The sequence below is a fragment of the Natrix helvetica genome (genome assembly GCF_964273705.1).
Source record: "Natrix helvetica genome assembly, chromosome: 1".
Lineage (NCBI taxonomy): Eukaryota > Metazoa > Chordata > Lepidosauria > Squamata > Natricidae > Natrix > Natrix helvetica.
Window position 1 is genome coordinate 4,429,405 of NC_138548.1, and position 27,234 is coordinate 4,456,638.

At 43.8% G+C, this 27,234-nt stretch overlaps 1 protein-coding gene across 1 annotated transcript; it reads left to right on the forward strand.

Moving 5' to 3' along the window:
• Positions 1–769: 769 nt before the first annotated feature.
• On the forward strand, positions 770–12,762 carry LOC309384035 (uncharacterized protein; the record flags this gene model as incomplete). The annotated part of the gene is made up of 5 exons (XM_081937192.1): positions 770–1,146; positions 2,620–2,911; positions 5,863–6,081; positions 6,869–6,998; positions 12,635–12,762. The coding sequence occupies exons 1-5, from the start codon at positions 917–919 to the stop codon at positions 12,760–12,762; spliced, it is 999 nt and encodes a 332-aa protein (XP_081793318.1). The 5' UTR covers positions 770–916.
• Between the last annotated feature and the right edge of the window lie 14,472 nt (positions 12,763–27,234).

Below are 27,234 nucleotides of genomic sequence, written 5' to 3' on the forward strand. Positions count from 1 at the left end.
GCATGAAGGATTTGGGGTCCAACCAACATTGAATGGAAAGACCTTCAGAGAATGGAGAGAATCACATAAAATGAAATACTCATTCCTATTATCTCAGCCAGTTCAACGGTTTACCATGAGTATCTCACAAGAAAAAACACAGAAGACTCCATTTTCTGGCTACAACTAGTTGTTAGACAACACTATATAATTCACATTAGCCTGACATCTTGGGAGATCTTCCTACCTATTGTTATGATCTATGTGAGAAGTTAGTTTTTAATTCCTTTCCCTGCCATGTGGTTGTAAATAAGTCAGTTTTCCCATTGAAAATTGATACTATTATTCACACATAGTGCCACCATCCCCATTAACACCCAGGCCAAACTCCATCTTGCATGTAGTTGCTCAGTTTTCTGTAGGCCCCAAACCCAATTTCACCTTGTCTCTAAAGTAAAGTTGTTCTGTGAATTGACAACAAGAGACACATACATAATTTTACCCTTCTGGTGTGTTAAAAAACAACAACCTAGTGCTAAATAGGGAGGACAATTGCTTTTCCTTGCAATTATCATAAGAGCAATAATTCTTAATGTATCCCCTGTGGATTTCTACCCACACAAACCTTCAAAGATAAAACCTGCTTTAAACAATATGCTCTTAGTTCTTAAAGTGGGAGCAGGACAGGTAATATTAGCATGTCTTGCAAACAGCTAATTCCTGGGTTTGGTCAGACTCAGCTAGCCTCAGTTTTCTCGTTGGTCGCAGCCCAAACAGAGATAAGAGGAAAAATGGTTGATATAAATTTGTCCTGAGGCCACCCAGGTGGCATAGCCAGCATCCATTGTGCTAAAGCTTTTGTAAGATTTTCAGTGCTATCTGCAATTCAGTTTCTGCACAAACCTGGATTTCTGATCTAGGAGGGAAAGTGACAATAATGACTGGGCTTCTTCTCTTGCTGATGCTCTTCTGGATCCTGGTCCCACCTGCTGCTAAGAGGATACCGGCTGAATGTGTGCTGACAACCCCTTTCCAGATACAGGAAAAATTGAACTATTACAGGTCTGGTGAACTCATTATTGGTGGGAATTTTCTTCTGACAACCATGATTTCATCCAACATCCCAGACTTTCAAAAAAGGCCAACTTTGCTTCATCTTCAACTTGTGTAAGTTTTTTTTTTATCTGGAGAGGAAATATATAAATAACTCTTTACTTTGTTTTGGACTCAGGGCCTACTTTCAGAAATCCTTGTTCTGGGGATGTTTCTAATGTCCTCCATGAATATCCTTAAGACCCTCCATCGCTGGAGGGGTTTAAGGAGAGACTGGACAGCCACTTGTCTGGAATGGTGTAGGATCTCTTGTTTGTGCAGTGGGTTGGGCTAGAAGACCTCCAAGGCTCCCTCCCAACTCAGTTAGCAGAATAACAGAATAACAGAGTTGGAAGGGATCTTGGAGGTCTTCTAGTCCAACCCCCTACCCAGGCAGAAAGCCCTATACCATTTCAGACTAATGGTTGTCCAATCTCTTCTTAAAACCTCCCTGTATTGGAGTCCCTACAACTTCTGGAGGAAAGTCATTTCAATGCTTAATTGTTCTAACTGTCAGGAAATTCCTCCTGGATTAGTTTCTGTCCATTGCTTTTTCTCCTGCATTTATTCTATCCTAGCATACTTCAAATCTTTGTGATTTTCTCCATAGCCTGCCAAGTTCATAAAATAGGGGATAATTCTCAATCTTTCCAGAACTCTACAATAGAACAGTGATAAATCAGCTAAAAAGTGAGGCAGGACAACACCTTAGAAATTATGTTGGTTTCCTTAAAAAATTGACTTACAATATTACTTTAAAAATAATAATTATAATAATAGATTAAAAATCCACTGGAAAAGTGAAATGAAAGCTCAATTCTTTTCCAATGTGAAAAAAGGACAACACTCAGTTTTTGGAATCAGCTCATGAATAATGGCTTTCAGGGAATGTATGCTGCAACTCCAGTTTGTGCTCAGCATTGGTTTGGATGTTCAACAATTGGGAAGGATTACTCAGAATAGAACCGGAAAGGACCTTGAAGGTCTTCTAGTCCAGCCCCCTGCACAAGCAGGACCCTACCCCATTTCAGACATGTGGCTGTCCAGTCTCCTCTTAAAAACCTCCAGTGATGGAGCACCCACAACGTCTGAAGGCAACTTCCGTTCCACTGGTTAATAGTCCTCACTGTTAGAAAGTATCTCCTTAATTCCAGGTTGCTTCTCTCCTTGATTAGTTCCCATCCATTGTTTCTTGTCTTACCTTTTGGAGCTTTGGAAAATAAATTGAGCCTCTCCTCTTTGTGGCAGCCCCTCAAATCCTGGAATACTACTATCATGGCACCCCTAGTCCTTCTTGCCGACACAGAGGCAAAATAAAGAAGTGAGGAATGACACAGGGGTATAAAATGGTCTGGGATATAGACTGGTTTCTTTTTTGAGTTTTCACAAAACCATCCAAGTTCAATCAAGGACCTTTGTGTAAAAATCAGGCAAGTTCAGTCAATTGAAGGCTTCCTGCTCCATAGTACATTCAAAAGGCAACCTCTGCTAGTAAACACACTTCCCTGTAATGCTTTCTCTCGTGGGTATTTTTCTTCCCTACTGTAGATTTATAGCCAAGAACTATCAGCACTTCATGGCCTTAGTCTTTGCAGTCTCCGAGATCAACAAGGATTTGGTTCTGCTGCCCAACATCACCCTTGGCTTCAATATCTACAGCAATTTCCAGATTGAGATGTCAATTTCCTCAACCAGCCTCTCCCTGCTCTCCACTCGAAGGAAAATGATTCCAGGTTTCAAATGTGACAGGCAGGACCCTCTGCTCTCTGTCGTTGGAGGTCTCAACTCCAAATCCTCAAGGCTGATGGCCTCCATCTTCAGCATCTTCAAAGTCCCAAAGGTAAGGAGGCTCCATTGGATGCAATTTAGTGTAGACAAACAACAGAAACAGACACAGAAGCCAACAATAAAAACAAAAGCATTGGGGTGGATATTTGAAGAGTACGTGACTCAGACAAATCTACACCATAGTTGAATTCATTTTTGTACTTTATTTGTCAAGACATATTTTTATTTAACCCCAAAAGGTACTGATATGTTTTTGAAATGCTGCACTTGACAACAGGAATTCTTTCCTAAATTATTCTTCATAAAAGTGAAACTTTTTAAATGAATTTGATTCAGCCAGATTGATTTGAGTCAATTTGAATGCATTTGTTCCCTAGACTTCTGTCATGTCACAACTAGACAAAATATGTAACTTGTGGTTCTTCCTTAGAAAGGAACAACCTAAAACTCACAAAGTCATTGAACCTGACTCATGGGGCAAGACAGGACACAGTGATTTCCCCTTAAATCTCCCTAAACACTTTCAGCTTGGTGTTGACTTTAAGTTCTCACATGAAGACAGCACAGTTCATCCTTCCTTCTTCCGGATTAACCCCAGTGAATTTCCTCAGTATGTGGGCTTAGTCCAGCTGCTCCTGCATTTCCAGTGGAACTGGGTTGGGCTTCTGGCCCCTGAAGATGACCAGGGAGAACATTTCATCTCGTCTCTGGTGCCAATGCTCAAGGAGAAGGAGATCTGCCTGGCCTTCACTGAAAAGTTGAAATCCAACATCTTTGCTACTACACAGTCAAAATTGCTTCATGTCTTCAAGACTTGGTCTAAAGCTGAAGTGATTATTCTGTTTGGAGATTCCAGTAGCAGTGCAAACGTGCAGGTGGCTGTGTATGGCCATGAAGTAATGAGAAACACACCATTTCAGAAAGTTTGGATCCTGACTTCCCATTGGAAACTGAATGTGGTGGGATCTAAAAACATATTGCAACTTCTAAAGCCCTTCCATGGGGCTTTGCATTTTAGGCATCACACTGGAGATGTCTCCGAATTCAGCCACTTCCTCCTGTCTTTAGACCCTTTGAACCCACGAGGGGATCTTTTCCTGTCTCCATGGTGGGAAAGGCTCTTTGGCTGCATGATTCACAAACCAGGAGAGAGCCCTAAAAGGGGGAAAAAAACATGCTCGGGAAAGGAGAATTTAGAGAATGTGCCGGCTTACATCTTTGAGACCAGCATGACAGGTGAAAGTTATAATATCTATAATGCCATTTATGCTGTGGCGCATGCGTTGCATGCAAGATATGGATCAGTAACCCAACAAATTGTGAATAAGTTTGGAAAGAAGATCTCAAATCTCCAGTCTTGGCAGGTAATTTCTATGGCTTTTATCCAGTCCCCAGGCCCTTCCTATATGGATTTCTTGAATTACTGATTAAATATCTGTACTATGAGAAGTTATTATGAGAAGGCAGATTGCCTATAACAGCTTTTAAAGGTCTCTCCCTAACCAGCAGAGCAACTGGTGGCCATCAGCCCAGAAGCTATTTTGCAGCATCTTTAGGGCTGCCACAATGAGGCCGGTTGCTGCTGTTGTGTTGTGAGGGGGGAGATAGAAAGCTGTGGGATGTGTAGCCAAAACAGCATTCTTTCCCGTGGGAGCCAAGGATCTTCTCACCAGGTGCTGGAAATGCCTGGATTAAAGCCAGCTGGAGTTTGGACTGTAATCTGAACTACGTGATGGACGTGTGACCTGGGGGCAAGAACTTTGGGGTTTGATTTGAGTGGGGAAAACTTCAGGCCCTTCAGAGTCAAGTTTTCACCAGCTGTGCCAATATCACATTCCTAATAAAGTCTTACTTTGAGGAAACTCCAATCCTCAGAGTTTTGATTACATTGGGTCTGTTACTTGGAACTTGGAACCCTGACAGTGGCTATAAAACTGAGTGGAGAGGCAGCTAAGGGTTAGGTGTTGTGGTTGGTGCATGACTGTCTGGGGAAATAAAGCAGCTTGAATCAGGTAGAGAAACTGTTCTTCAGCAGTAAGACTCACAAAAAGCAATAGTTGTAGGAATAGTGAAAGAGTTATAGCTGAAGTGGGAAAGAATGGAGTAGTGGGCAGTGAGTATTCTCCCTTGAGTGCTTGTATGGATGCCAAGGGACTTGCGTGGTTGCGTTGGCTCTTTTGGATTTTGGAGCCCACTCACTTAGGTATATTTAACAGAACCCCTGACAAAATGGTGGCAGAAGTGGTATATCCAGAAAATGTCAGCATATCCAAATAGGGCATCCAAAAAAGTTTGGATATACAAAAAGAAAGAAATTGCATAAAACCACATTTGTTCAGTTTGCCATTTGTAGTGCTTCTCTTTTGATTGTGTGAAAACAACTTCAATACACACGGGGAGAATTGAACAGGTCCACTGGGGTTCCTGGTCTGAAATTCATCAGACGTTTGTCAGACAAAGGCTAAACATTGGACATTGAACCTCTATGGGCAGAGAAGTGACAAATCAAGGCAGGCACTTCCTTTCACGTGCCCTCCCCCCCTCCCCCGTCACACACTCCGGTCAGACCTGATTGTCAGATAGGGAAAGTCAGTCAAATTGGAACAGTTCCAATTCTATCACTGTTCTGATAGAAATTATTTAATCATTTCCCAAGTCCTTGGTCCAAAGTAAACATTTAAAAATGTACATAGCCAATTATCCCAGGAATAAAACCATACAATGAATTTTGTAGCATGCATTTCAATTTTCATGTTTAGGTTTCAGTAAAAGTGGACTTGAAGAAACCATCATACAAATGACCAGTGTACAGGGACAATTTTGTACTGTTAAGGAAAGAGTCAAATATTTGTTGTTAGTCCTGATTACTCAGATCTCCACCAAGGCAACTCTTGCTTCTTAGACATACACATATCTCCTAATATGTTGGCCAGCACAGAATGACAGAAGCCAGGATGTCCTTCAGGAAAGTATTCCAATTTCTGAAGGTCTCTTTTCTTTCAGATTCTTTACTACTTGAGGAAGGTCCAATTCAACAACAGTGCTGGAGATGAAGTCTCGTTCTCAGAAAATGGATTGGGATCAGCTCAATATGATCTTCTCAACTGGATTCTCTGCCCCAATCAATCTTTTTTCCCCATAAAAGTTGGGGAAATCAATCCCAGGGCTCCCTCAGGCCAGGATTTCACCATTAACAAAGATGCAATCATCTGGGCCACAAAGGTGAGCTGGAAGCAGTGGTGAAATTCATTTTTTTATACCTTTGGTTCTGTGAGCATGGCTTGGTGGGCGTGGCAGGGGAAGGATATTGCAAAATCTCCATTCCCACCCCATTCCAGGGGAAGGATACTGTAAAATCCCCATTCCCTCCCCACTCTGGGGCCAGCCAGAGGTGGAATTTGCCGGTTCTCCAAACTACTCAAAATTTCCGCTATCGGTTCTCCAAAACCTGTCAGAACCTGCTGAATTTCACCCCTGACTGTAAGGAGATATAATTTCATGGAAAGATTCATTCTCTCCTGGGGATGCAGAACATCCTATCAACTGGACAACAGGTCTATTGACTCAGGAAATAATGATGGCTATTGGGTGAATAAAAACTGCTTTGCATGTAACATATTTGAATTCTGACTTATATCAATGCACAAACGTTTCAGATTTGGAAGAATTTATGCTTGAAGCTCAAAATGTAATCAGAGACAGAAACAGTGATTTCTAGGGACTGTTCCTGTTGAAACAGATCCTCAAAATTCTTTGTCTTAGCTGTAGCTGAAGCGTTACAAGCTTTCCTTTGTATGTGGAGGTCCCAGTTCCAATTGCCATCATCCATTTGTGGATTAGGAGTGGCACTGGCCATAGTCCTGCATGAGCTGTTCTTGGCTTCTGGTAGACCCTGGTGAACTGTCTTCTTTTGAAGACATTCTGAATATGGAAATAGGATTGTGGAGAGCAATAAATAAACCCTTTCAAATCGCTTAGTCATCTTAAGAATTTCTGCTTTCTCTTTCAGAAGGTGCCCTTTGCCAGGTGTGGCAGGAAGAGGTGTCAGGCAGGAGAGATGAGAAAAGTTCCAGAAGGAGAGCAGGTTTGCTGCTACCAATGTAACCCTTGTCCAGAAGGGACAATTTCTAATCAGACAGGTAAAGCAGACCTTAAATGTGCATCTTTCAGAACTAAGCAATCCATTCAATAGATCAAAATATTTATTGCTTTTCTTGTCATTTTGGTAAGATTGACATGGTTCAAAGTATTCATATTTTTGAGCAGAACCTATCAGTTTATTTATCTAAACTCTCCTCTCCCTTTCCCCAGGTCACTTTCTCATCTCTCATCAATTTAGAATAGAATAGGATAACATAATTGGAAGGGACATTGGAGGTCTTCTAGTCCAACCCCCTGCTTAAGCAGTATACCATAATCCACTTCAGACAAATGCTTATCCAACATCTTCTTAAAGACTTCCAGTGTTGGGGCATTCACAACTTCTGGAGGCAAGCTGTTCCACTGATTAATTGTTCTAACTGTCAGGAAATTTCTCCTTAGTTCTAAGTTGCTTCTCTCCTTGATTAGTTTCCACCCGTTGCTTCTTGTTCTACCCTCAGGTGCCTTGGAGAATAGCTTGACTCCCTCTTCTTTGTGGCAGCCCCTGAGATATTGGAAGACTGCTACCATGTCTCCCCTAGTCCTTGTTTCAATCAAAGTAGACATACCCAATTCCAGCAACCATTCTTCCTATGCTTTAGCCTCCTTTCCCCTAATCATCTTTTTTGCTCTTCTCTGCACTCTTTCCAGAGTCTCAACTAGAATTCAATGCAGGGTAATTTGAGGGCAGAATTCATTGGTTCCCTACTAGTCTGTTTGTTGTCAAATCAAATTGGGGAAACAAATTAACAGTCTTTTCCCAAAGAAGTGAAGTTTGTGCTTCAAGCTTTTCAGATGTGTTTCTTTTGTCTTCCGAGAAAATTATTATTTTCCAGGAAATTATTAGACTTATCTGAGAAAGAAGATCTGTCTGTCTAAATCTCCTAGGGTCATCAACAACTGGCCACGGCCAACTCACCATGGCCAACTCATCACAGGACAACTCACAGTGAGATGAGAAATATCAAAGAAATAGTGAAATAGAATAATTAAAGAAAGGATGCCAAAGGAGGGACAAAATGAAATGTGAATGGCAAAAATTAAAATATTTTTTTAATTATTTAAAATAATTAAATTGAATTGTTGAATGGTGAGCTGTCCATGGCAAGTTGTCCCACAGAAAGTTGGCTGTGGGTGAGTTGTCCCATTCCAATCTCTTAACTCTTCCCTACAAAAAATAAATAAATAAATAAATAAAATAAAAAAGACTGGAAGTGAAGTACAAAGCAGAGAAATTGACCCAGAGATAATCAAAATATAATGTACAAACAAACGAAATACAGTGGTACTCATCATTAATTGGTTCCAGGAGGCGTGATGAGTACTAAAAATGATGAGTACCAAACCAATGTTTTTTTCCATTAAGAATGATAATAATAATAATAATAATAAATATTTATTTCTTAGCCGCACCCTCTCCCGAAGGACTCGGGGCGGCGTACAATGAAACATATGAAATAAATATGTGGACAAAACAAACATATAGCAGAGACATATACCGAGACATACACAAGGAGGAGGTCGGCTGATAAATAAAACAATTAAAATACAGTATTTAAAAACCCCTAGATAAGTAAATATAATTAAAATACCCAGTAAAAACCCGTCAGGAGCGATATGGTTAGATCAAAGTTGAGCCAGGCCAGCTGCTTGGAATAGGTGGGTCTTAAGCTTAATACGAAAGGAGCGGAGGTCAGAGGTATTCCTAATATCCGGAGGGAGGTCATTCCACAGGGCTGGGCCCGCCACAGAGAAGGCTCTACTCCTAGGCGCCGCCCCCCGACACTGTCTAGTGGACGGCACCTGGAGGAGGCCCTCTCTGTGCGAGCGGAGTGGTCGCAGGGATGTATGGGGCAGAATACGATCCCGCAAGTAACTAGGTCCTGAGCCATGGAGCGCTTTAAAGATTATTATCAAAACCTTGAAACGCACCCGATAGACCACAGGAAGCCAGTGCAGCTCGCGCAGGAACGGTGTCACATGGGAGTACCTAGTACTCCCCATAATTACCCGCGCGGCTGCGTTCTGGACCAACTGTAGCCTCCGGGTGCATTTCAAGGGAAGCCCCATGTAGAGAGCGTTACAGTAGTCCAAGCGGGACGTCACCAGCGCATGAGTGACTGTGCGTAAAGCGTCCCGGTCCAGTAGGGGGCGCAATTGGCGCACCAGGCGAACCTGGTGGAACGCCCCCCTTGCCACGGCTGTCACATGGTCATCCATGGACAGCCGGGCATCCAGGAGGACGCCCAAATTGCGCGCCCGCTCCACGGGGGCAAGTTGAATGCCCCCAATGGCCAATGATGGAATTAATTGGCTGAACCGGGGAGCTGGTACCCACAGCCACTCCGTCTTGGAGGGGTTGAGCTTGAGTCGGTTGTCATCCATCCAGATCCGTATGGCTTCCACACACCGGGACATCACTTCGATGGCCTCGTTGGGGTGGTTCGGGGTGGAAAAGTACAGCTGAGTATCATCAGCGTACAGATGGTATCCCACCCCGAAACCACGGATGATCTCACCCAGCGGCTTCATATATGTGTTGAACAGGAGTGGCGAGAGGACCGACCCCTGTGGCACCCCACAAGTAAGGGGGCGTAGGGTCGACCTCTCTTCTCCTGCCAACACACGCTGCGTCCGGTCAGAAAGGTAGGAGCCGAACCACCGCAAAACGGTGCCCCGGACCCCCAACCCCTCCAGCCGGCGCAGCAGGATACCATGGTCGATGGTATCAAAAGCCGCCGAGAGGTCTAATAGGACCAGGATAGAGGAACAACCTCTATCTCTGGCCCTCCAGAGATCATCCACCAACGCGACCAAGGCCGTCTCCGTGCTGTGACCGGGTGGAAGCCGGACTGGCGCGGGTCTAGATAATCATTTTCCTCCAGATGTCGTGGAAACTGGTAGGCCACCACACTCTCTACAACCTTCGCCAAAAAGGGAAGGTTGGAGACAGGACGATAATTGGCCAGCTCCAAAGGGTCCAGGGAAGGCTTCTTGAGCAAGGGTCTCACCACCGCCTCTTTCAAGGCGGCCGGGAGAGACCCCTCGCTCAGCGAAGCATTCACTAGGCCCAGGAGCCAGTCTCGTGTAACCTCCCAGGATGCCAGTACAAGCCAGGAGGGGCACGGGTCCAATAAACATGTGGTGGGTCGCAGTCGTCCACGCAATCTGTCCAAATCCTCGATGGCAACCAAGTCAAACTCCTCCCAGATCGATACCTCAAGACTCGCCATGGACGTCTCCATTGGATCACTGACAGGAACCCAATCTTTCCGGATTTGAGCGATTTTATCCTGCAGATATTTACCAAATTCCTCTGCCCTGCCCTGTAGGGGGGCCTCCCGCGGCCTCTGAAACAAGAGGGAGGGGGACACCTGAAACAGGGTGGCAGGGCGGTTTTCCGCGGATGCAATGAGAGTGGCACAATATTGGCGTTTGGCCACTCTCAATGCCACAAGGTACGTCCTTAAATGGGCTCGTGCCTGTGTTCGATCAAATTCGGAGCGAGAGGATCTCCAACGACTCTCTAGACGTCTCTTGCGGCACTTCATCACCCTTAGCTCCTCGGTAAACCAAGGGGCTAGGGTGGATCGTTGCCACCGGAGAGGCCGCAAAGGCGCCACCCGGTTCAAGGCCCCGGCAGTTGCATTATTCCACGCAACTACCAGGTCCTCTACCCGGGGGCGGGTCAAGGTTACAGGAGGTGGCCCAAGCTCCGTCTGGAACCTATCAGGTTCCATCAGGCGCCTGGGGCGGAACCATCTGGAACTTTCCGGTTCCGCCTCCCTGCAGCGAGAGGTAGCACCAGGGAAGTCAAGATGAAGGAGTGAGTGATCTGACCATGACAGGGGAGTGATGGTTAAGTCCCCTCCTCCCAGATCACTCAGCCACTGGCCAGAGACAAAAACAAGGTCCAGAGTGTGTCCTCCCTCGTGTGTCGGGCCCTGAATCATTTGAGTCAGGTCCATGGCTGTCATGGAAGCCATGAACTCCCGAACCCCCTCTGATGCTTCTCCCATCGATGGCAGGTTAAAATCCCCCATCACTAAAAGTTTGGGGGTCTCAACCGCCACCGATGCGATCAGCTCGAGGAGTTTGGGCAGGGCCGCTGATGTATAGCGAGGAGCCAGGTATACTATCAGCAGGCCCAACTGTCTCCCAGGCCCCCATTTCACAACAAGGGATTCACATCCGGACGTCTGTGGCACAGTAGACTCCCTCGGCTCTAAGTCCTCCCGAATAATTGCTGCCACCCCACCTCCCCTTCCCTGGGCCCGGGGCTGGTGAAATGCTCGGTAGCCTGGTGGGCACATTTCGACGAGGGGAAGACCTCCCTCGTGGCCCAACCAGGTCTCCGTTATTCCCGCGAGGTCCGGCTCCCCCTCTAAAATTAGATCGTGAATGAGGGGGGCCTTGTTAACAACGGACCTCGCATTGCATAACAACAGCCTCAGGCCTTGGGTCTGTAACTCTTGACCACCTAGAACGCGGGGGTTGGTACAAGCGACCGGGTGTAACCAGCAACCACGGTCTCCCAACCGACTGTAAGTTCTTAAGCTGTCCTCGTATCTGCCCCTCCCTGCGACCGTTGGGATTAAAGAGCCCTGTATAGGAATGGTGTCCTCCCCCTCCTCCTCCCTTCCGCCCCTTCTGCTCGTGACCACACCTGGAGGCCCGGCTCTCACATCGCTCCTGGTCTGACCCACCCCCCCCCCCTCCCTGGAACCCCCTAAAAACAATGTAAAACATTTGACTAAAAATCCCCTCAGCTTCCGTTTCTTCCACCTCTCGGGGTTCACAAACCCGTCATCAAGGCAGGCCCTTGTAAGAGCCAAGGGCCATACCTGCGAGAGAGGGGCCTCCCGCAGGCGGAGCAGGTCTAACCTTGAATAAATTGATAGAATATTAAAGCCCAATTGGGTAAGGGTGCGGGTAGTAAAAGTCAATAGCCGGAGGACTAAGGTCTTAATGGGATACTAAAGCTGGAGGCTTTAGTATCCAGATAGTACTTGGAAAGAGGGTGGGGGGGAAATGTTCAAATATTCCCAAAGTGGAGCAAGGCAGAGATGTCATAAAAAATGGGAAACAGTCTAAGGTGGTTGAGGATAGATATAATTTCAGATGTGGGATCCTTAGTGGGTGGGGGGGGGCATTCTGAGCCCAGCTGTTTTTAATCTAGGCAATCAGTCAGGCCCATCCATAGCCCTGAAACGGGCCTCCAGTGGCCTCTGAAGTTCTAGGCCATCCCCAGCCATTATTTTAGTTCCTCTCCTCACTTCTGGTTCCCCAACACATTCATCTTGGTCCCCATCCGGCGCCTCAGTAATCATTGCAATTTGGGTGAAGCTCTCAAAAATTATAGGAACATTCTCCAGGTTCTCCAGGTTCCTGAGAGCATGGGAGCAGCCAGGCTACAGCCAAATGTCCTAGAGGAGTCCCTGGCTGCAGCTCTTTCCACACCTCCAACGCTGCAGCCATCTCCCTTTGCCGTTCCTGACTGTCTCCCTGATCTGCTCACCTCTCCGGAGCCTCCAGTGCCTCGTTGTCTTCTCTGGAGTCGTAGGGAGAACCTTGTTCTCTTTGGTGCCATTCTCTTGCTTTTTTCCCATTTTTTTGCATTTTTTTCGCAACACAGTTCAAATTTCGCGCCTTCGCGCCGCTGCGCGCACCGCCGCCATTGCCTCCCGGCTTCCTCCTCAGCTGCTCACAGCCGCTCCGCTCCTTCCACTCTCCGTTCTTCTCCGACCAACCCTGGTGGGCTAAAACGAGCCCAAAACAAGCCAGGGTGGTCGGGCTACCCAATTCTCAGCCCTCCGATGACATGAGGGCCGGCAGCAACCTCCTACCCAGTCGGGACGCTCCATGGTAAGCTTAGGAGCTTAGGAAGGCGACCGCCATGTAGTGAGCGATAAGGCAACTGAAACTGATAGGTTCACGTGTCAGCGTTCCATATATCATGCAGAATTAAATCAGAGTTGAAGACATAACTTTAATCAAAGTTCCAATTTAATAAGACAGACTTTAATAAGACAGACATGTTGGTAAATCTGTGGAAATCCCAAATCTAAAAGCTTCCAGGGAATCCACCCAGTTGAAAGTTAATGATCTTGTCCCCACACCCATAAATCCATCACATGGTCCAATCTTCTTCTTCCACGCTGGCATCTCCACCTCGCTGGTTCTGGTCAGGTGTCGAGGTGCGGAGACAAAAGATGACCTTGGGCTTCTAGAAAGGAATGACAACAACCCATTCTACAATTCTACTCCTTTCTATTTCCTCTCCCAATTAGTACACTAATGAAACAGCATAATGAAATAATAGAAAGTGTGGCAGGCCAAAGATTCTAAAAGGAATATAATTGCAGGCCTGACATCAAGCTTATGTGTTGAGTACCAAACAAACAATGAGTACTGAGACAAAATTTTTGCATCAAAATGTGTTGAGTACCAAATTTGCTGAGTTTCAAACCAGTTAAGTACCAAGGTACCACTGTAGCAGGCTCTCTGGATGACATATCTATGATTCCTTTGGGGGTTCCAGTATACATACACATAACTACTCATGGTTATGGTTTACAGTAGACAATCTCAATACAGTAATTAAGAAACTTCCTAGTCATTGGAGAGGGTATTCTTTCCCCCAAAGCAAACTGACCAAGTCAGCTCAGATTGAACAGATAGTGATCTCTAGCAAGGTCATCATTACTTTTTGATGCACCATAAAGTGCACAATGGGTCATTCCATCATTATATTTGTGGGTTGGCCACAGTAGAAAGTGGACATTCATGAATGATACTCATGGCAGATGTGCTTGAAAACCTTTAGATAACGAGTCTTGATTTCAGATGCAGCCCACTGTGATCCTTGCCCAGAAGACGAATACCCCAACAAGCATAAGGACCACTGCATTGCCAAGAAGATCCACTTCCTTGCCTATCAAGAGCCTCTGGGATACACTTTAGTATCTTTAACTCTGTCTCTCTCTATGATAACATCTGCAGTACTGGCAACTTTCCTTAAACATCGTGATACTCCAATCGTCAAGGCCAACAACCGAGATCTCACCTACATCCTCCTGGTGTCCCTCCTGCTTTGCTTCCTCTGTTCCTTCCTCTTCATTGGTCAACCTGGGAAGCTCACCTGTCTCTTCCAACAAACTACCTTTGCCATTCTCTTTTCTCTTGCAGTTTCCTCTGTGTTGGCAAAAACAGTCATGGTGGTTCTGGCCTTCATGGCCACCAAGCCAGGGAACAAAGCAAGGATATTCTTAGGAAAGCTGCTGACCAACTCCATTATCATAGCCTGTCCCCTCATTCAAGCAGTTCTTTGTGCCACATGGCTGGGAACATCTCCCCCATTTCCTAACTTGGACTTCCGCTCCTTGGTAGGAGAGGCCATCTTGGAATGTAAGGAGGGCTCAGCTTCAATGTTTTATATTGTTCTTGCCTACTTGGGTTTCCTGGCCCTCATCAGTTTCATAGTCGCCTTTGTGGCTAGAAAATTGCCCAACAGCTTCAATGAAGCAAAGTTCATTACTTTTAGCATGCTGGTCTTTTGCAGTGTTTGGATCTCCTTCCTCCCCACCTACCTGAGCACCAAAGGGAAGTCCATGGTGGCTGTGGAGATCTTCTCCATCTTGGCCTCTGGGACTGGTCTCTTGACTTGTATCTTTTTCCCCAAATGCTACATTATCCTACTGAGGCCCCATCTGAATTGCAGAGAAAATATCATAAGAAATAAAAATTTCTAATTAACGCAGGGATAGACCACATTTATATTTACTATTGCGGAATATTTTGAATTTAATAAGATTTTAGTATGTGTTTTACATGTAGTTTTACATGGAATAAGATGTATTTTTTAAAAACCTCTTTGGGCTTTGTTGCTATTATCATTAAAAAAATATTGATGATCTGTCAAGTGAGGCAGGAAAAATCCAAATATTTGAATTTTGAAAAGAGGCATGATGTACATGGGTCAGTGAGTAATTTGTGGTTGCTGTTGCACATAAATAAGGAACTGCCTTCAATTGCTCAAATGCCTGTGGTTGGGCTTGGCAGAATCGAAATGTTTCAGCTTAATAAAGTGGCTGGAATTCTGTAGTCACCTACAGTAGTTCACTTTTTCAATCAAAGACCTTAGCTATCTTGAATCTGCACTGGATTAATAGCTCTATATCCATGAGTTATTACATGGCTTTAACTTGAAGGTAAGCAAGCTGTAATTTGTTCTGAATTCACTATATCTTCTTCTTCTGCAATCAACACATCCTTAGCATCTTGTAAAACAGCAGTCTATTCTGGCAAAGGATTCGAGAAAAAGAAACTTAACAGGCTAACTGTAAGAGTCTTTGAAAACCAAATTAGGCTTAAAGTCAAGTCTTATGAGGCAAGAAAACACATGTATTCAAGGCTCCAAAAGATAAAAGTTAGCAAAAAAAGGAAGGAAGGAAGGAAGGAAGGAAGGAAGGAAGGAAGGAAGGAAGGAAGGAAGGAAGGAAGAAAGAAAGAAAGAAAGAAAGAAAGAAAGAAAGAAAGAGAAAGACAGACAGACAGACAGACAGGAATGGAGTAAAGGAAGAAAGAAAGAAAGAAATGAAAGAAAGAAAGAAAGAAAGGAAAGAAAGAAAGGAAAGAAAGAAAAGAAAGAAAGACAGACAGACAGACAGACAGACAGAAAGGAATGGAGTAAAGGAAGAAAGAAAGAAATGAAAGAAAGAAAGGAAAGAAAGAAAGAAAGAAAGAAGGAAGGAAGGAAGGAAGGAAGGAAGGAAAGAAAGAAAGAAAGAAAGAAAGAAAGAAAGAAAGAAAGAAAGAAAGAAAGAAAGAAAGAAAGAAAGGCATTTGCAAACTCCAACAGCACTACAAGTTGGACAAAGCATCTCCTGGGTACTGAATCCACCAATTGTTCCAGTGGAGACCAGAAAAAACCCCAGACTGTGAATCTGCTTCTTTTAGGGAATTGCAATTCAGTTGAGAATCAATCACATTAATACATCAATCAATGACACTGACGTCATTCTGGATCAATGCTGATATTGCCTTGCCAGGCATTGCTTCAGAGGGTGTGTGTTGATGTTGAAACATATATGCAAAGACAGTAATTAAGCAAATGTGTGATTTTATTTGAGCCCAATGAAATGTATTGTCAGAGTTCCAAGTAACATATCCAACAGAATCCAGGGAAATTGGCTTCAGGGCTGACATTTATACAGAGTGATTTGATCTAGTAGTAAGTGAAGGTAATATTCACAAAATCAGCATGTAAAATAGGAAACACTTTCTCCCCCCCTGTGGATGGACACCCATCCTTTGGAAGGTTTGAGACTGAGCCTTTTCCTCCCCATCTGGATGCCAACCACTTCTAGGCAATGGAGACCTTGTCAGGATCACTTGGTTGGCCTTGTGTTGACATGCACAAGAGAGCAGCTTGCTGATATGTGACTTCTAATGGAAATGACCTAGCCCAGTGATGACATGTAGAATTTAAACAGGAGTGGAGAGAATGTCAAGCTTTCAAAGGTCCCCAGAATGGTGTTTCAGGGTCAACCCATATTGTAGGACCCAATCTGGGTCAGTCACCAGGACCAGAGGTTTTGTCTTTTGAGTTTTCAGACTCATGCTGGAGCCTTCTTCAGGGAACTTCTCTCTAGCAGAGTGTGTGCTGTGCTGTCAGTGGTATTTGTATGGTATCTGTTTTATGTCACTTTTTAGATGTTTATTGGGTTGTGTTGTTGTCTGGCTATTAAGTCACTGACTGTCTCTTGTTTGTACTGCCCATCCCTTGACTTCGAAATACTTGATAGGCTGGTGGTAAATCAGCACTCCTGTTGACTGACGAGGGGCCCCTTTCCCAGGCTTCAATCACTTCTCTGGCTGTTTTTGTGCCTGCTCACCCAACAATCTTAGTAGCTGCAAAATTGAATGTGTATCCTTGTTCATTGCTGTAGGAGGCTACCAATGAGTTTGAGCTTTCTTATCTAACCACTTGCTTGCGTTCTTGCAATCTGGTGGTCAGCTTCATCTCTGCCTATCTTACATAGCCACAGGGGTAATCCATGCAGGGGATTCAGTAAATTACATTGGAAGAATCTCTCACCCCCAAGTGATCTTTACCCATAGTGGCTGAAATTATCTGGAAAGGCAAGATGTCCCCCATCTTGCCCTACACACAGAGTCGGGAACACCATGGTTGATGGTATCCCTCCCCCATCAGCTGAAAGCAGAAACATTTCTCAGATATTAACCAGTTGTTAGGCAACACTCCTGTAGAGTTTAAATTAACCTCACATGACCTCTCTATTTATTGAATTTATTTGATGTCCATCTCGCGAAAAACAACTTTTTAAGGGCTGTAGCAAAAATGAGCTAATTTCAATTGTGACCATGCAAGAATAAATAAAACAGTGTTTTCAAACAAATACCTGCATTACTGATCACACTAACTGTACAAGGCTACAACAGATTACTGTGCTAGCACTTTGCTCCTTAGCCCTCACTGAACAAACTATGGTGCAGGCCAGACTTGAGTGCAGGTGCTCCCGAAACCTGGTGACACAGAGATTAGAATGCAGTATTGCAGGCAAACTCTGCCCACAGCCTGGATGTCACGGCAGCCTCCATCAGTAACCAAGAAAGAAAACACTTAACTCCATGTTTCAGAATTAAGAGAACTTTTACTGGTTATGAAAAGATAGCAGCTAAGCAAAGCAAGATCTGAGGCAAAAGCGCGCGTAATCATAGATATCAACGTACCCCCTCCTCCTGGTAACCCCATCCCTTGTCCAATGTGAAAATCCCTCAGGTGTCATGTGGGATGCATCTTCAAAAAACATCATCAGGTTGGTATGCAGGACAGTTGGCCTTGGCGGGCTCCTCCACTATCTCCAGCATGCGCAGTAGATGGTGAGAACAAAACTCCCTCCTGTACTTAAAACTTCCCTTCCCAAATGCCATGCTCCCCCCCCCCGTTTCAATGGCAGCCGAAAACAATAGCAATACAGAGGCTGACATCCGGCCCTCCTTCAGGCAAGGAAATCATCCCTGCAAGGAAACAGAATAATAAAACAAGACAACATAAGAAATGCAAAATTCATTTGTGCTCAAGGCTTATCAGGGTATGCAGCGTAGAACTTCCGCAAGAGTCTAGGAGCCCTGACGTGGGATTTATCAACCCATTCAGCATGGGAGAGGGGGAAACGCTTCCAGGAGACGAGATACTGGATTCGATTTCTGTGTTTCCTGGAGTCCAAAATTTCCTTAACCTCAAAATGTTGTTCCCCCTCAATCAGAAGAGGGGCAGGGGGTGGAGGTAGGGGCGCACGGAAAGAAGAAGTGTGTTCTGGTTTCAAGAGGTTTACATGAAATACCAGATAAATCCAGTTAAGATGCTTCGGTAACTCCAATCGAACAGAAACAGGGTTAATAATTTTCACTATAGGGAACGGACCGACGTATTTCGGCCCGAGCTTCTTTATTTCTGGGTAGCTTGGAGAAACGTGGTGGACAAAAACACTCAATCTCCCACTTTGTAGTCTCTCTGCAATGCCCTTTTCTTGTCAGCCTGTTTCTTGTGCGCCCAGTGAGCAGCCTCCAATGCTTTGCGGGTCAGGGGTCAAATTTGGCTGAGCCAGTCACTCCACTCAGAGAGGGACAATATTTTCGGTTTTTCCTGAGATAATTCAGGAATTGGTACAAAGTCCTGTCCATACACAACCCTAAAAGGGGTCAAGCTGATACTGCTGTGCACAGAGTTCTTGTAGGTCACTTCAGCATGTGGTAACAGTTCAGCCCAGTTATCTTGCTGATAATTAATGAAACACCGGAGATACTGTTCCAGAACAGAATTAGTCCGTTCGCAAGTTCTGTCAGTTTGAGGATGGTGGGTGGAGCTTAATCCCTGGGCGGAGCCAATTAACTTGAGAAATTCCTTCCAGAAGAGGTGGGGAACTGGACCCCTCTATCCGAAATTATGTGTTCAGGGACTCCATGCAGCCGGTAGACATATGAAATAAACATTTTGGCTAAAGCCTTAGCCCAAGGGATTTTGGAACAGGGTACAAAATGAACTTGCTAGGAAAACAGGTCTGCCATAACCCAAATCATGGTATTTCCCAGACTTTCCGGCAATTCAACAATGAAATCCATTGATATCTCCTTCCGCGGAGCTTCCAGATGGGCCACACCTTGGAGAAGGCCTTGATTCATTACATTCCAAGATGGCCTCTCCTACCAAGGAGTGGAAGTCCAAGTTGGGAAATGGGGGAAAGGTTACCAGCCAGGTTGCACAAAGAACTGTTTGGACCAGGGGACAGACTGAGACAATAGAGTTGGTCAGAGGTTTTCCTAAGAGTTTATTTTCCATATTCCCTGGCTTTGTGGCCATGAAGGCCAGAACCACCGTGAAAGTTTTGGCCAACACAGAGGAAAGCAGAAGGGAAAAGAGAATGGCAAAGGAAGTTTGTCAGAAGAGACAGGTGAGCTTCCCAGGTCGACCAATGAAGAGGAAGGAGCAGAGGAAGCAGAGCAGCAGAGACACGAGGAGGATGTAGGTGAGGTCTCGGTTGTTGGCCTTGACGATTGGGGTGTCACAATGTTTAAGGAAAACCATAAGGACTGCAGATGTGATCACAAAGACAAAAATAGTGAGAGAAACTAAAGCATATCCCAATTTATCTTGATAGCCAAGGAAGTGCACCTTCTTCACAACACAGCAATTCTTCTCCTTGTTTGGATATTCGTCTTCTGGGCAAGGGTCACAGTGGGCTGCATCTGAAATCAAAAGTCTTTGTCTGAGCAGTTCAGAAGCATCTAACATGATTTCCCCCTCTTTGCAATGGCCAACCCTCAAAGATAAAGATGGAATGACCCATTGTGCTAACTGTATTGCATTATAAAGGGCAAATTAAACTTCACTCAGGATGACCCTGGGGTTACGCTGGGAAGAGACAAGGATCTATTCAGCTCCAGCTGGTCAATTTGGTGGAGCAAAATAAAAGCTCCCTCCAGTCTTTAGACACTTCTATGATTCCTGTGGCTTTTACTGGGAGACAGATTGCCAACTGTTGTTTTCCCCAGTTTCTACTGGAACCCACAAAAGACCAATAGTCCTGTCAGCCAGCAATCCTGCTAATTTGTTTATATGTGCATTATCTGGTTCACCTTCAGAGATTTTTTCAGGAAAGTTTAGCAGACATAGATAGTGGGGCCTTCGATTTTCTCCAAAAGTTCTAACAATTTCCTGGCAGATTCATAATACTGAAAGAACAAACAACTCCCACCCACCAAAAAATAAAGCTTAAACCTCATACCACACCCCTTCAGGAAAAGATGGGTAGTTGAATTTTGTTCAATGTGATGTGACAGCAGGACTGGGAATTCTAGTAGGGAAACTAAAGATTTTGGCATGAAACTACCCTGCATAAATAGCTGAGAGGTGGGGAAGATGGTCCATGGAGTTAAGATGGGTCAGAACCATAAACTAAAAGTTCTGCTGAGACCTATGAACAGGTTGATTAAGGCTGATAAAGTTTGATTAGGTAAATTAAGTAAATTAACTAGGTTGATTAAGTTCGACCAAAGTTATTTGGGGTTCTTTCCAAAGCCTACTGTGGAAACCCTAGAAGCTACCAAAAGCTGTTTAAAACTTTCCCATCACTTCTCCTTTTGCAAGATGGTCATAATTGTTTCTTTTTTCTTAGCAAAGAAAGCTCGCAAGGCAGAAAACTCAGAAGAGCAATGCAATTCTTCTGATTTGTAGAGTCAACTTCCTTTCATCTGGGGGTCATATGTGATTGCTGGTTCACTCATTCACTCAGTCCTTCATTTAGGGCTAAGACTGGCCATTCCCCTAAAAGACATGGAAAATTTACCCCCATAATCTTGATAAAACTGCTGCTAATAATGTACAGAATAAAGAATAACATAGTTGGAAGGGACCTCGGAGGTCTTCTAGTCCAACCCCCATTCAAGCAGAAGACCCTTAAATAAGGCTGAGTTCAATGGGCCACTCTTTACATTGCATCATCTTGATTTGGCTCAACTGATTTGCTCCCTCCAGTTCTCCTTCAACCCTCTCCATCCAGCCTTGCTAGACCTCCTCATTCAGCTTTGAGGGACTTCTTGAACAACTTGCCTGTTTGATTAGCGATGGTCCCATTTGGGCAAGAAATACATATGATTCTCCAAGGCACCTGAGTGTAGAACAAGAAGCAAAGGCAGAAACTAATCAAGGAGAGAAACAACTTAGAACAAATGAGAAATTTCCTGACAGTTAAAACAATTAATCAGTGGAACAACTTGCTTCCAGTTGTGAATGCTCCAACACTGGAAGTTTTTAAGAAGATGTTGGATATCCATTTGTCTGAAGGGGTGTAGGGTTTCCTGCCTAAGCAGGGGGTTGGTCTAGAAGACCTTCAAGGTCCCTTCCAACTCTGTTATTCTATCCTATTCTAAGACGAGCAATTCCACTGGTTTAATTCAAATTCTTTGTAATATTTATCATTTTGTCATTTTAAGCTGTCAGAATTGCCTTATGGGTGACATTGGTGACATATAATATATAAAATATATCTATCTACCACAAATGAGACCTCAAAAGTGTTACATTCAAACCTGTTTTTTCATGAAACATCAGCTACATTCTCTGATTCAGCAGACCTGTTTTCTAGTTAGGAGGATGTTGGATGTCCCCAGGAGAGGATGAATCTTTCTCTGGATTACAAGATTTCTTTACAGCTCACCTTTGTGGCCCAGATGATTGCATCAGAGTTAATGGTGAAATCCTGCCCTGGGGAAGCCCCAGGAGAGATTTGCCCACCTTTCATGAGGACAAAAGATCCATTGGGCAGGAGAACCCAGTTGAGAAGATCATAACCACCAGATCCCAGTCCATTTTCTGAGAAGGAGATTCATCCCCAGCACTATTGTTGAATTGGACTTTTCTCAAATAGGGAAGAATCTGAAAGAAACTTGACCTTCAGACATTGCAGAGATTGACTGGAAGCCACAAATGAGACATCATAAGCTTCTATCATTCTGTGATGGACATCATCTTAGCAGAGGTTTTTATGTCTGAGAAATTAGAGACTGTCCCTTGATGGAGGTCCGAACAATTAAGGATAACACCAAATATTTCATTTATTTTCCAACAACACAGATTCTCTTTGTTTCCGGGCATTTCTATTGTGGCTTCTTCAACTCCAGTTTTACCAAATGATTCCGACATACAATATTTTAATCCCACATTCAGAATTTCATTGTATTATTTTGCTGCACAAAATGGCTTATATATTTTAATTATATACATTTTATAAATTTGCTTTGCCTCACAGTGTTATAAGTGAGAAATGCTTTTCAGGAATGATGAAACATTTTTTTATCCCAACAGTTGACAATCACATTGACTTTTTCCAGCTGATGGTTAAAGAGAGAAGAAGGCAGGAACCTGACCAAGTGGTTCTTTGTGTAAGGAAAATCCTCCTCTGGTTTTTCAGCCACTGTCAAGAGATGCCCAATGTTTCAAATCCTTTGAAAAGTCAGATGGATTTCTGGCCGGTCACCCCTTACGTCCACTTTGAGGTGCAAATTGGTGTGGAGCCTTGTTGGAACTGTTGAAAGTACTGTGTTATAGATTGGAGATAGATGATGCCATATCCCTCGTCCTCTGTTGAGAGATTGTTGTTCAATTTTGATATAGATGGCTTCTTTGCCCCTCTTTTAAGTAGTCCTCTCTGTCCAAAATATGGACTTTGTTGTCCTTATGAGAAGCAAAATGTCTTCAAAGAAAAGCCAGATAAAGTCCACTTGTCTCTTGGGGAAAAAAGCACCTTTGGGACAACCATGACCTCCTTTCCGTAGAGATCCATGAAGATGTAAGGCAGTCCAACTGGAATATTGTCTAACAACTAGCTGAAGTTATACAAGTTTGTGTGTTGTGCATCAGGGTTCCAAATGGCATCCTCAAACAAATTACACTCCAAGGCTAGAAGTTCCTCCAAGTTGCAATTTGTTAAAAGAGCCATGTTGGCACATCTGAAAGCTTCCAGTTTTCCCCACCTAGTTCAAGTTCCTGCCCCACAAGTTCATTACATGGTCCAATCTCCCACTGCCACGAAAACAGATTCCACCCATCCAGTTCCAGCCAGGTGCAGAGACAAAGATGACCTTGACTTTCTAAGAAGAATTTTATTATGGCTACATATCACCCAACTCCATATAATCCCCCCTCCCATTTTCCCACAGTAAAAAGTGTGGCAGGCCTGAAGTCCAAAAAGAGAAGATGGCTTGCAGGCATGACGTTGTGTTTGTCTTGTGAAGTGTGCTTCTGTTTGTGTTATGAAGTACGGTATATCTCTGGCCTGACTAGGATAAGAAGACTGAGTCCACAGAAATATGTGGTTTTCTCCTTTTTCTGAAGCTGGTTTCGGTCGGTGTTGGTTGGAGGAAACAAACTGAGCCCAAATCCCTGATCTTCAAGGTGCCTCAGGAGGCCTTCTCTGTTCAAGGTCAGGACATAGTGTTGGAAATAAAAATCCATCTGGTTCAGTTCCTAGCTGGGAGAAAAGTGCTGGAGATCAAATGGAGGCTGGAGGCTGATTGGAAAGAAAGGTCCATTTATTGAGGGAAGAAGTTCGCACCCACCCCTCTCCTAGAAAAATGAAATATTTTGGGAAATATTGAAAAAGGCAGAATATTATATTTCCCTGGATAAAAAATGGGGAAATATTTTTAGGTAGGAAACAGACTCACTCTTAATAACCCCCACCTTTGTCAATGGGCCATTAAAGGCCTGGGTCAGTCTATTCTACATAACAAGGATCTCCCCACTTCAGCTCCAGAGTGATGGTATTAAGGCATGATAGTATTTACCCATCTCACCACAGGGGGCCTGGGAAGAAGCAATGCTCAATCAAACTTGGACTCTACTGAGTTGCCCCTGCATGGCTCCATGGGAGTCTGATAACCAACCCAAATGCAAGATCAAGATCAGAGCCCAGAGAGAGCATAAAATCAGGAACTTTCAGCATCTTGCTCTCTTTTCTTCTCCCTCCAACATCTGGAAGCATGTGATTCCCCCCTTTCCCTTCAGGAGCTCAAGCCACGTGGCCCTGTCCACCACTACACCATCTTTCCAAGCAGCTTCCATGTTTCCAGTCTCTTTCTGCCCACATGGAACTGGACCCAGAAGGACATTTCTTCCAACATTGATGAAGCAGAACTACCAGAGTTAGTGGTTCTGGGGCAGCTGACAAAATGGTTGGATGAGTGGGTGGATTTTATTAGTCTAGAGATGCTGCTAGGAGGGTTGTACAATGTCTGAAATGCCCGTTAAATGGAGTGAGCTCTGTGTCTTCTTCTAAATGGTAGTGGGTTAATCCCATTATGTCCTGAAGGAGCATGTCCTGTTCTTCATCCTGGAGCTGAAGGTCTTTTTGTTTTGTTGTCCCCAATTTGGGTCTGAGCCTGGTGCCGAAGCCAATGATGGACGCCAGACACGAGGGGCAGGTTTTTGATTGCTTTTTATTGGAGTACTCCAAGGAAAAGAGTTCCTGGTCAAAAGGCCAAGAAAAACCAAGAACAAAGGATGAAGTGAGCTTTATACATTTTCACTAAAGGAGAAGGTGGGACAAGGTGAGATAACAAGAAATCTCATCTAATAAACATTTTAGTAATAATTCTACCATTTGTTCTATTGGTCTCTAGCTGTCCCTATTCCTAAGCCTTGGCTAATGAATGCCCTAGGAGTTATCCAATACACATTTCATTTGCCACAGGCCACCCCCAACTTTTAATTGAGGTCTGCAGGTTGTCTAACTATCCATAATTGCTACAAGCTTTACACATGCATATTTCCTGTTGATAAGCATTCTTTGTTCTTGCCAGACAGACCCCACAATTGCAGTCTTCCTGATTTACTTTCAAGTGTCTGCCATGACCTTGCTTTAGCAGCCAGCCCATTAGGCTGGCCCGATCTTTCTTAATGGGCACCAATTATCTGCTGGGCAAGGTGGGGAGCTATTAAGAAAGACTTGGGGGCTGCTTCCTGCATCTAAAAACAGGTTTCTTCATTTCTCCTTTTGGGGAAATATAATATTTTCAAAATATTTCATTCTTCCTACAATCTGATGATATTAGTGAGGTTTTGGCACAACTCACTAGTCCCTTTGTTCAACCACAATAATAACCACGGTTCCTTCACAAACATCCATGGAATTTGCTTCAAGTCAGCATCTTAGGAGGATTCAGCATGAAGTGAAGGAGCTCAAGATGAAATAAAAATAAAATGAGAAAGGTTTGTGAGGCCTTGTGAGGAAGAGGATGAATAAACAGAGCCAAAGCCCAGGCACCAGAGAAAGAAGCAAACTAAAAGAAAGACTTCCTGATTAGAAGAAGCAACTGAAAAGGAGGCAGAAACCAAGTAAACCAAGGAGACAGAAACCAAGGAGACAGCAAATAACCACCAGGTCCTCTGTTCAGGTCAACAATGGAGTCAATTGAATAGTCAATTGAAAGAAACCGTTAGTAGGGAATTCAGCAACACCTCAGAAATCAAGAAAGAAAGATGGAAAGAAATAGGCATAAAACACTGATAGTGAAACAATGCCAACATATTCTTAAAAATCGTTTTGATTGAATAAAGTGGGAAACTGTCCTTTGGAAACTAATATCTAAATATATAATATCAACATTTATTATCAAGTTGATCTTTGGATCTATGGGAGAGCAAGCATTAATAAAAAAGTGAGTGATTATTGCAGATTAATAAATGTTCTGTGATTACTCATGCCACTTGGTTTCCAATTGGACAAGGCCATCTCTCATTTCTTAGTATTAAGATCAAATTGAAAAATGTTCCAAATCAAAATAAAACCGGTCAATATCTGCAAAAATGTGGGTGGAGTAGGGCATTTTAATGGTTTTAATGTTGTGGTTTTTAATGTTGTAAACCAGTTGGAATTACCTGTGTATAAAGTAGATGGTAATATAAGTATGTCTCATAAATACATAATATAATCAAAGATCCTTAGGCCTCATTATATTCTTTCTACTATTCAGAGTTGGCTTAAATAGGATAATGTAGCATTTGGGGAAAAAGATGCAAGCCAAGAGACCAGCCCCAGAGGCCAAAATGGAGAAGATCTCCACAGCCACCATGGACTTCCCTTTGGTGCTCAGGTAGGTGGGGAGGAAGGAGATCCAAACACTGCAAAAGACCAGCATGCTGAAAGTAATGAACTTGGCTTCATTAAAGCTGTCAGGCAATTTCCTAGCCATAAAGGCCACAGTGAAACTGATGAAGGCCAGGAAACCCAGGTAAGCTAGGACAGTGTAAAACATTGAAACCGATCCTTCGTTACATTCCAAGATGGCCTCTCCTACCAAGGAGTGGAAGTCCAAGTTAGGAAATGGGGGAGAAGATATTAGCCAGGAGGTACAAAGAACTGCTTGTATCATGGGACAGGCTATGACAATGGAGTTGGTCAGTGGTTTTCCTAAGAGTTTCCTTGTCTTGTTCCCTGGTTTAGTGGCCATGAAGGCTAGAACCACCATGACAGTTTTTGCCAACACAGAGGAAACTGCAAGGGCAAAGAGAATGCCAAAGGTAATTTGTCGGAACAGACAGGTGAGCTTCCTGGGTTGACCAATGAAGAGGAAGGAGCAGAGGAAGCAGAGAAGGAGAGAGACCAGAAGGATGTAGCTGAGATCTCTGTTGTTGGCCTTGACGATTGGTGTATCATGATGTTTATGAAAAATCACCAGGATTGAAGATGTGGTCACACAGAGAAAAAGCGCTAGAGAAACCAAAGTGTATCCCAGGGTCTCATCATAGGAAAGGAAGTGGATCTTCTTGGCAATGCATTGGTCCTTGTCTTTGTTGGGATATTAGTCTTCTGGGCAGGGTTCACAATGAGCAGCATCTGAAATCAAGACTCATTGTGAATTTCATGGTGAAGTAACAAAGGCAAATCATCCCATCCATATTGACAATGCTGGGAATATGTTAGCGAGAAAAACGGATCTGTTCTCTGGATCATTATCTCTACTTTCTGCTTCATGTCCAATCATTCATTATTATTATTTTGCAGGGAAGGATTAGCAGACATGGATAGATGGATCTACTGTTTCTCCAACAAGCCTTTGAATATCCTGGGAGATTGATAGCTCTGAAAGAAGAACTATCCTTCATCCTCATTAGAAATTAAAGCTGGAATCATACATCCCATTCTTTCACAA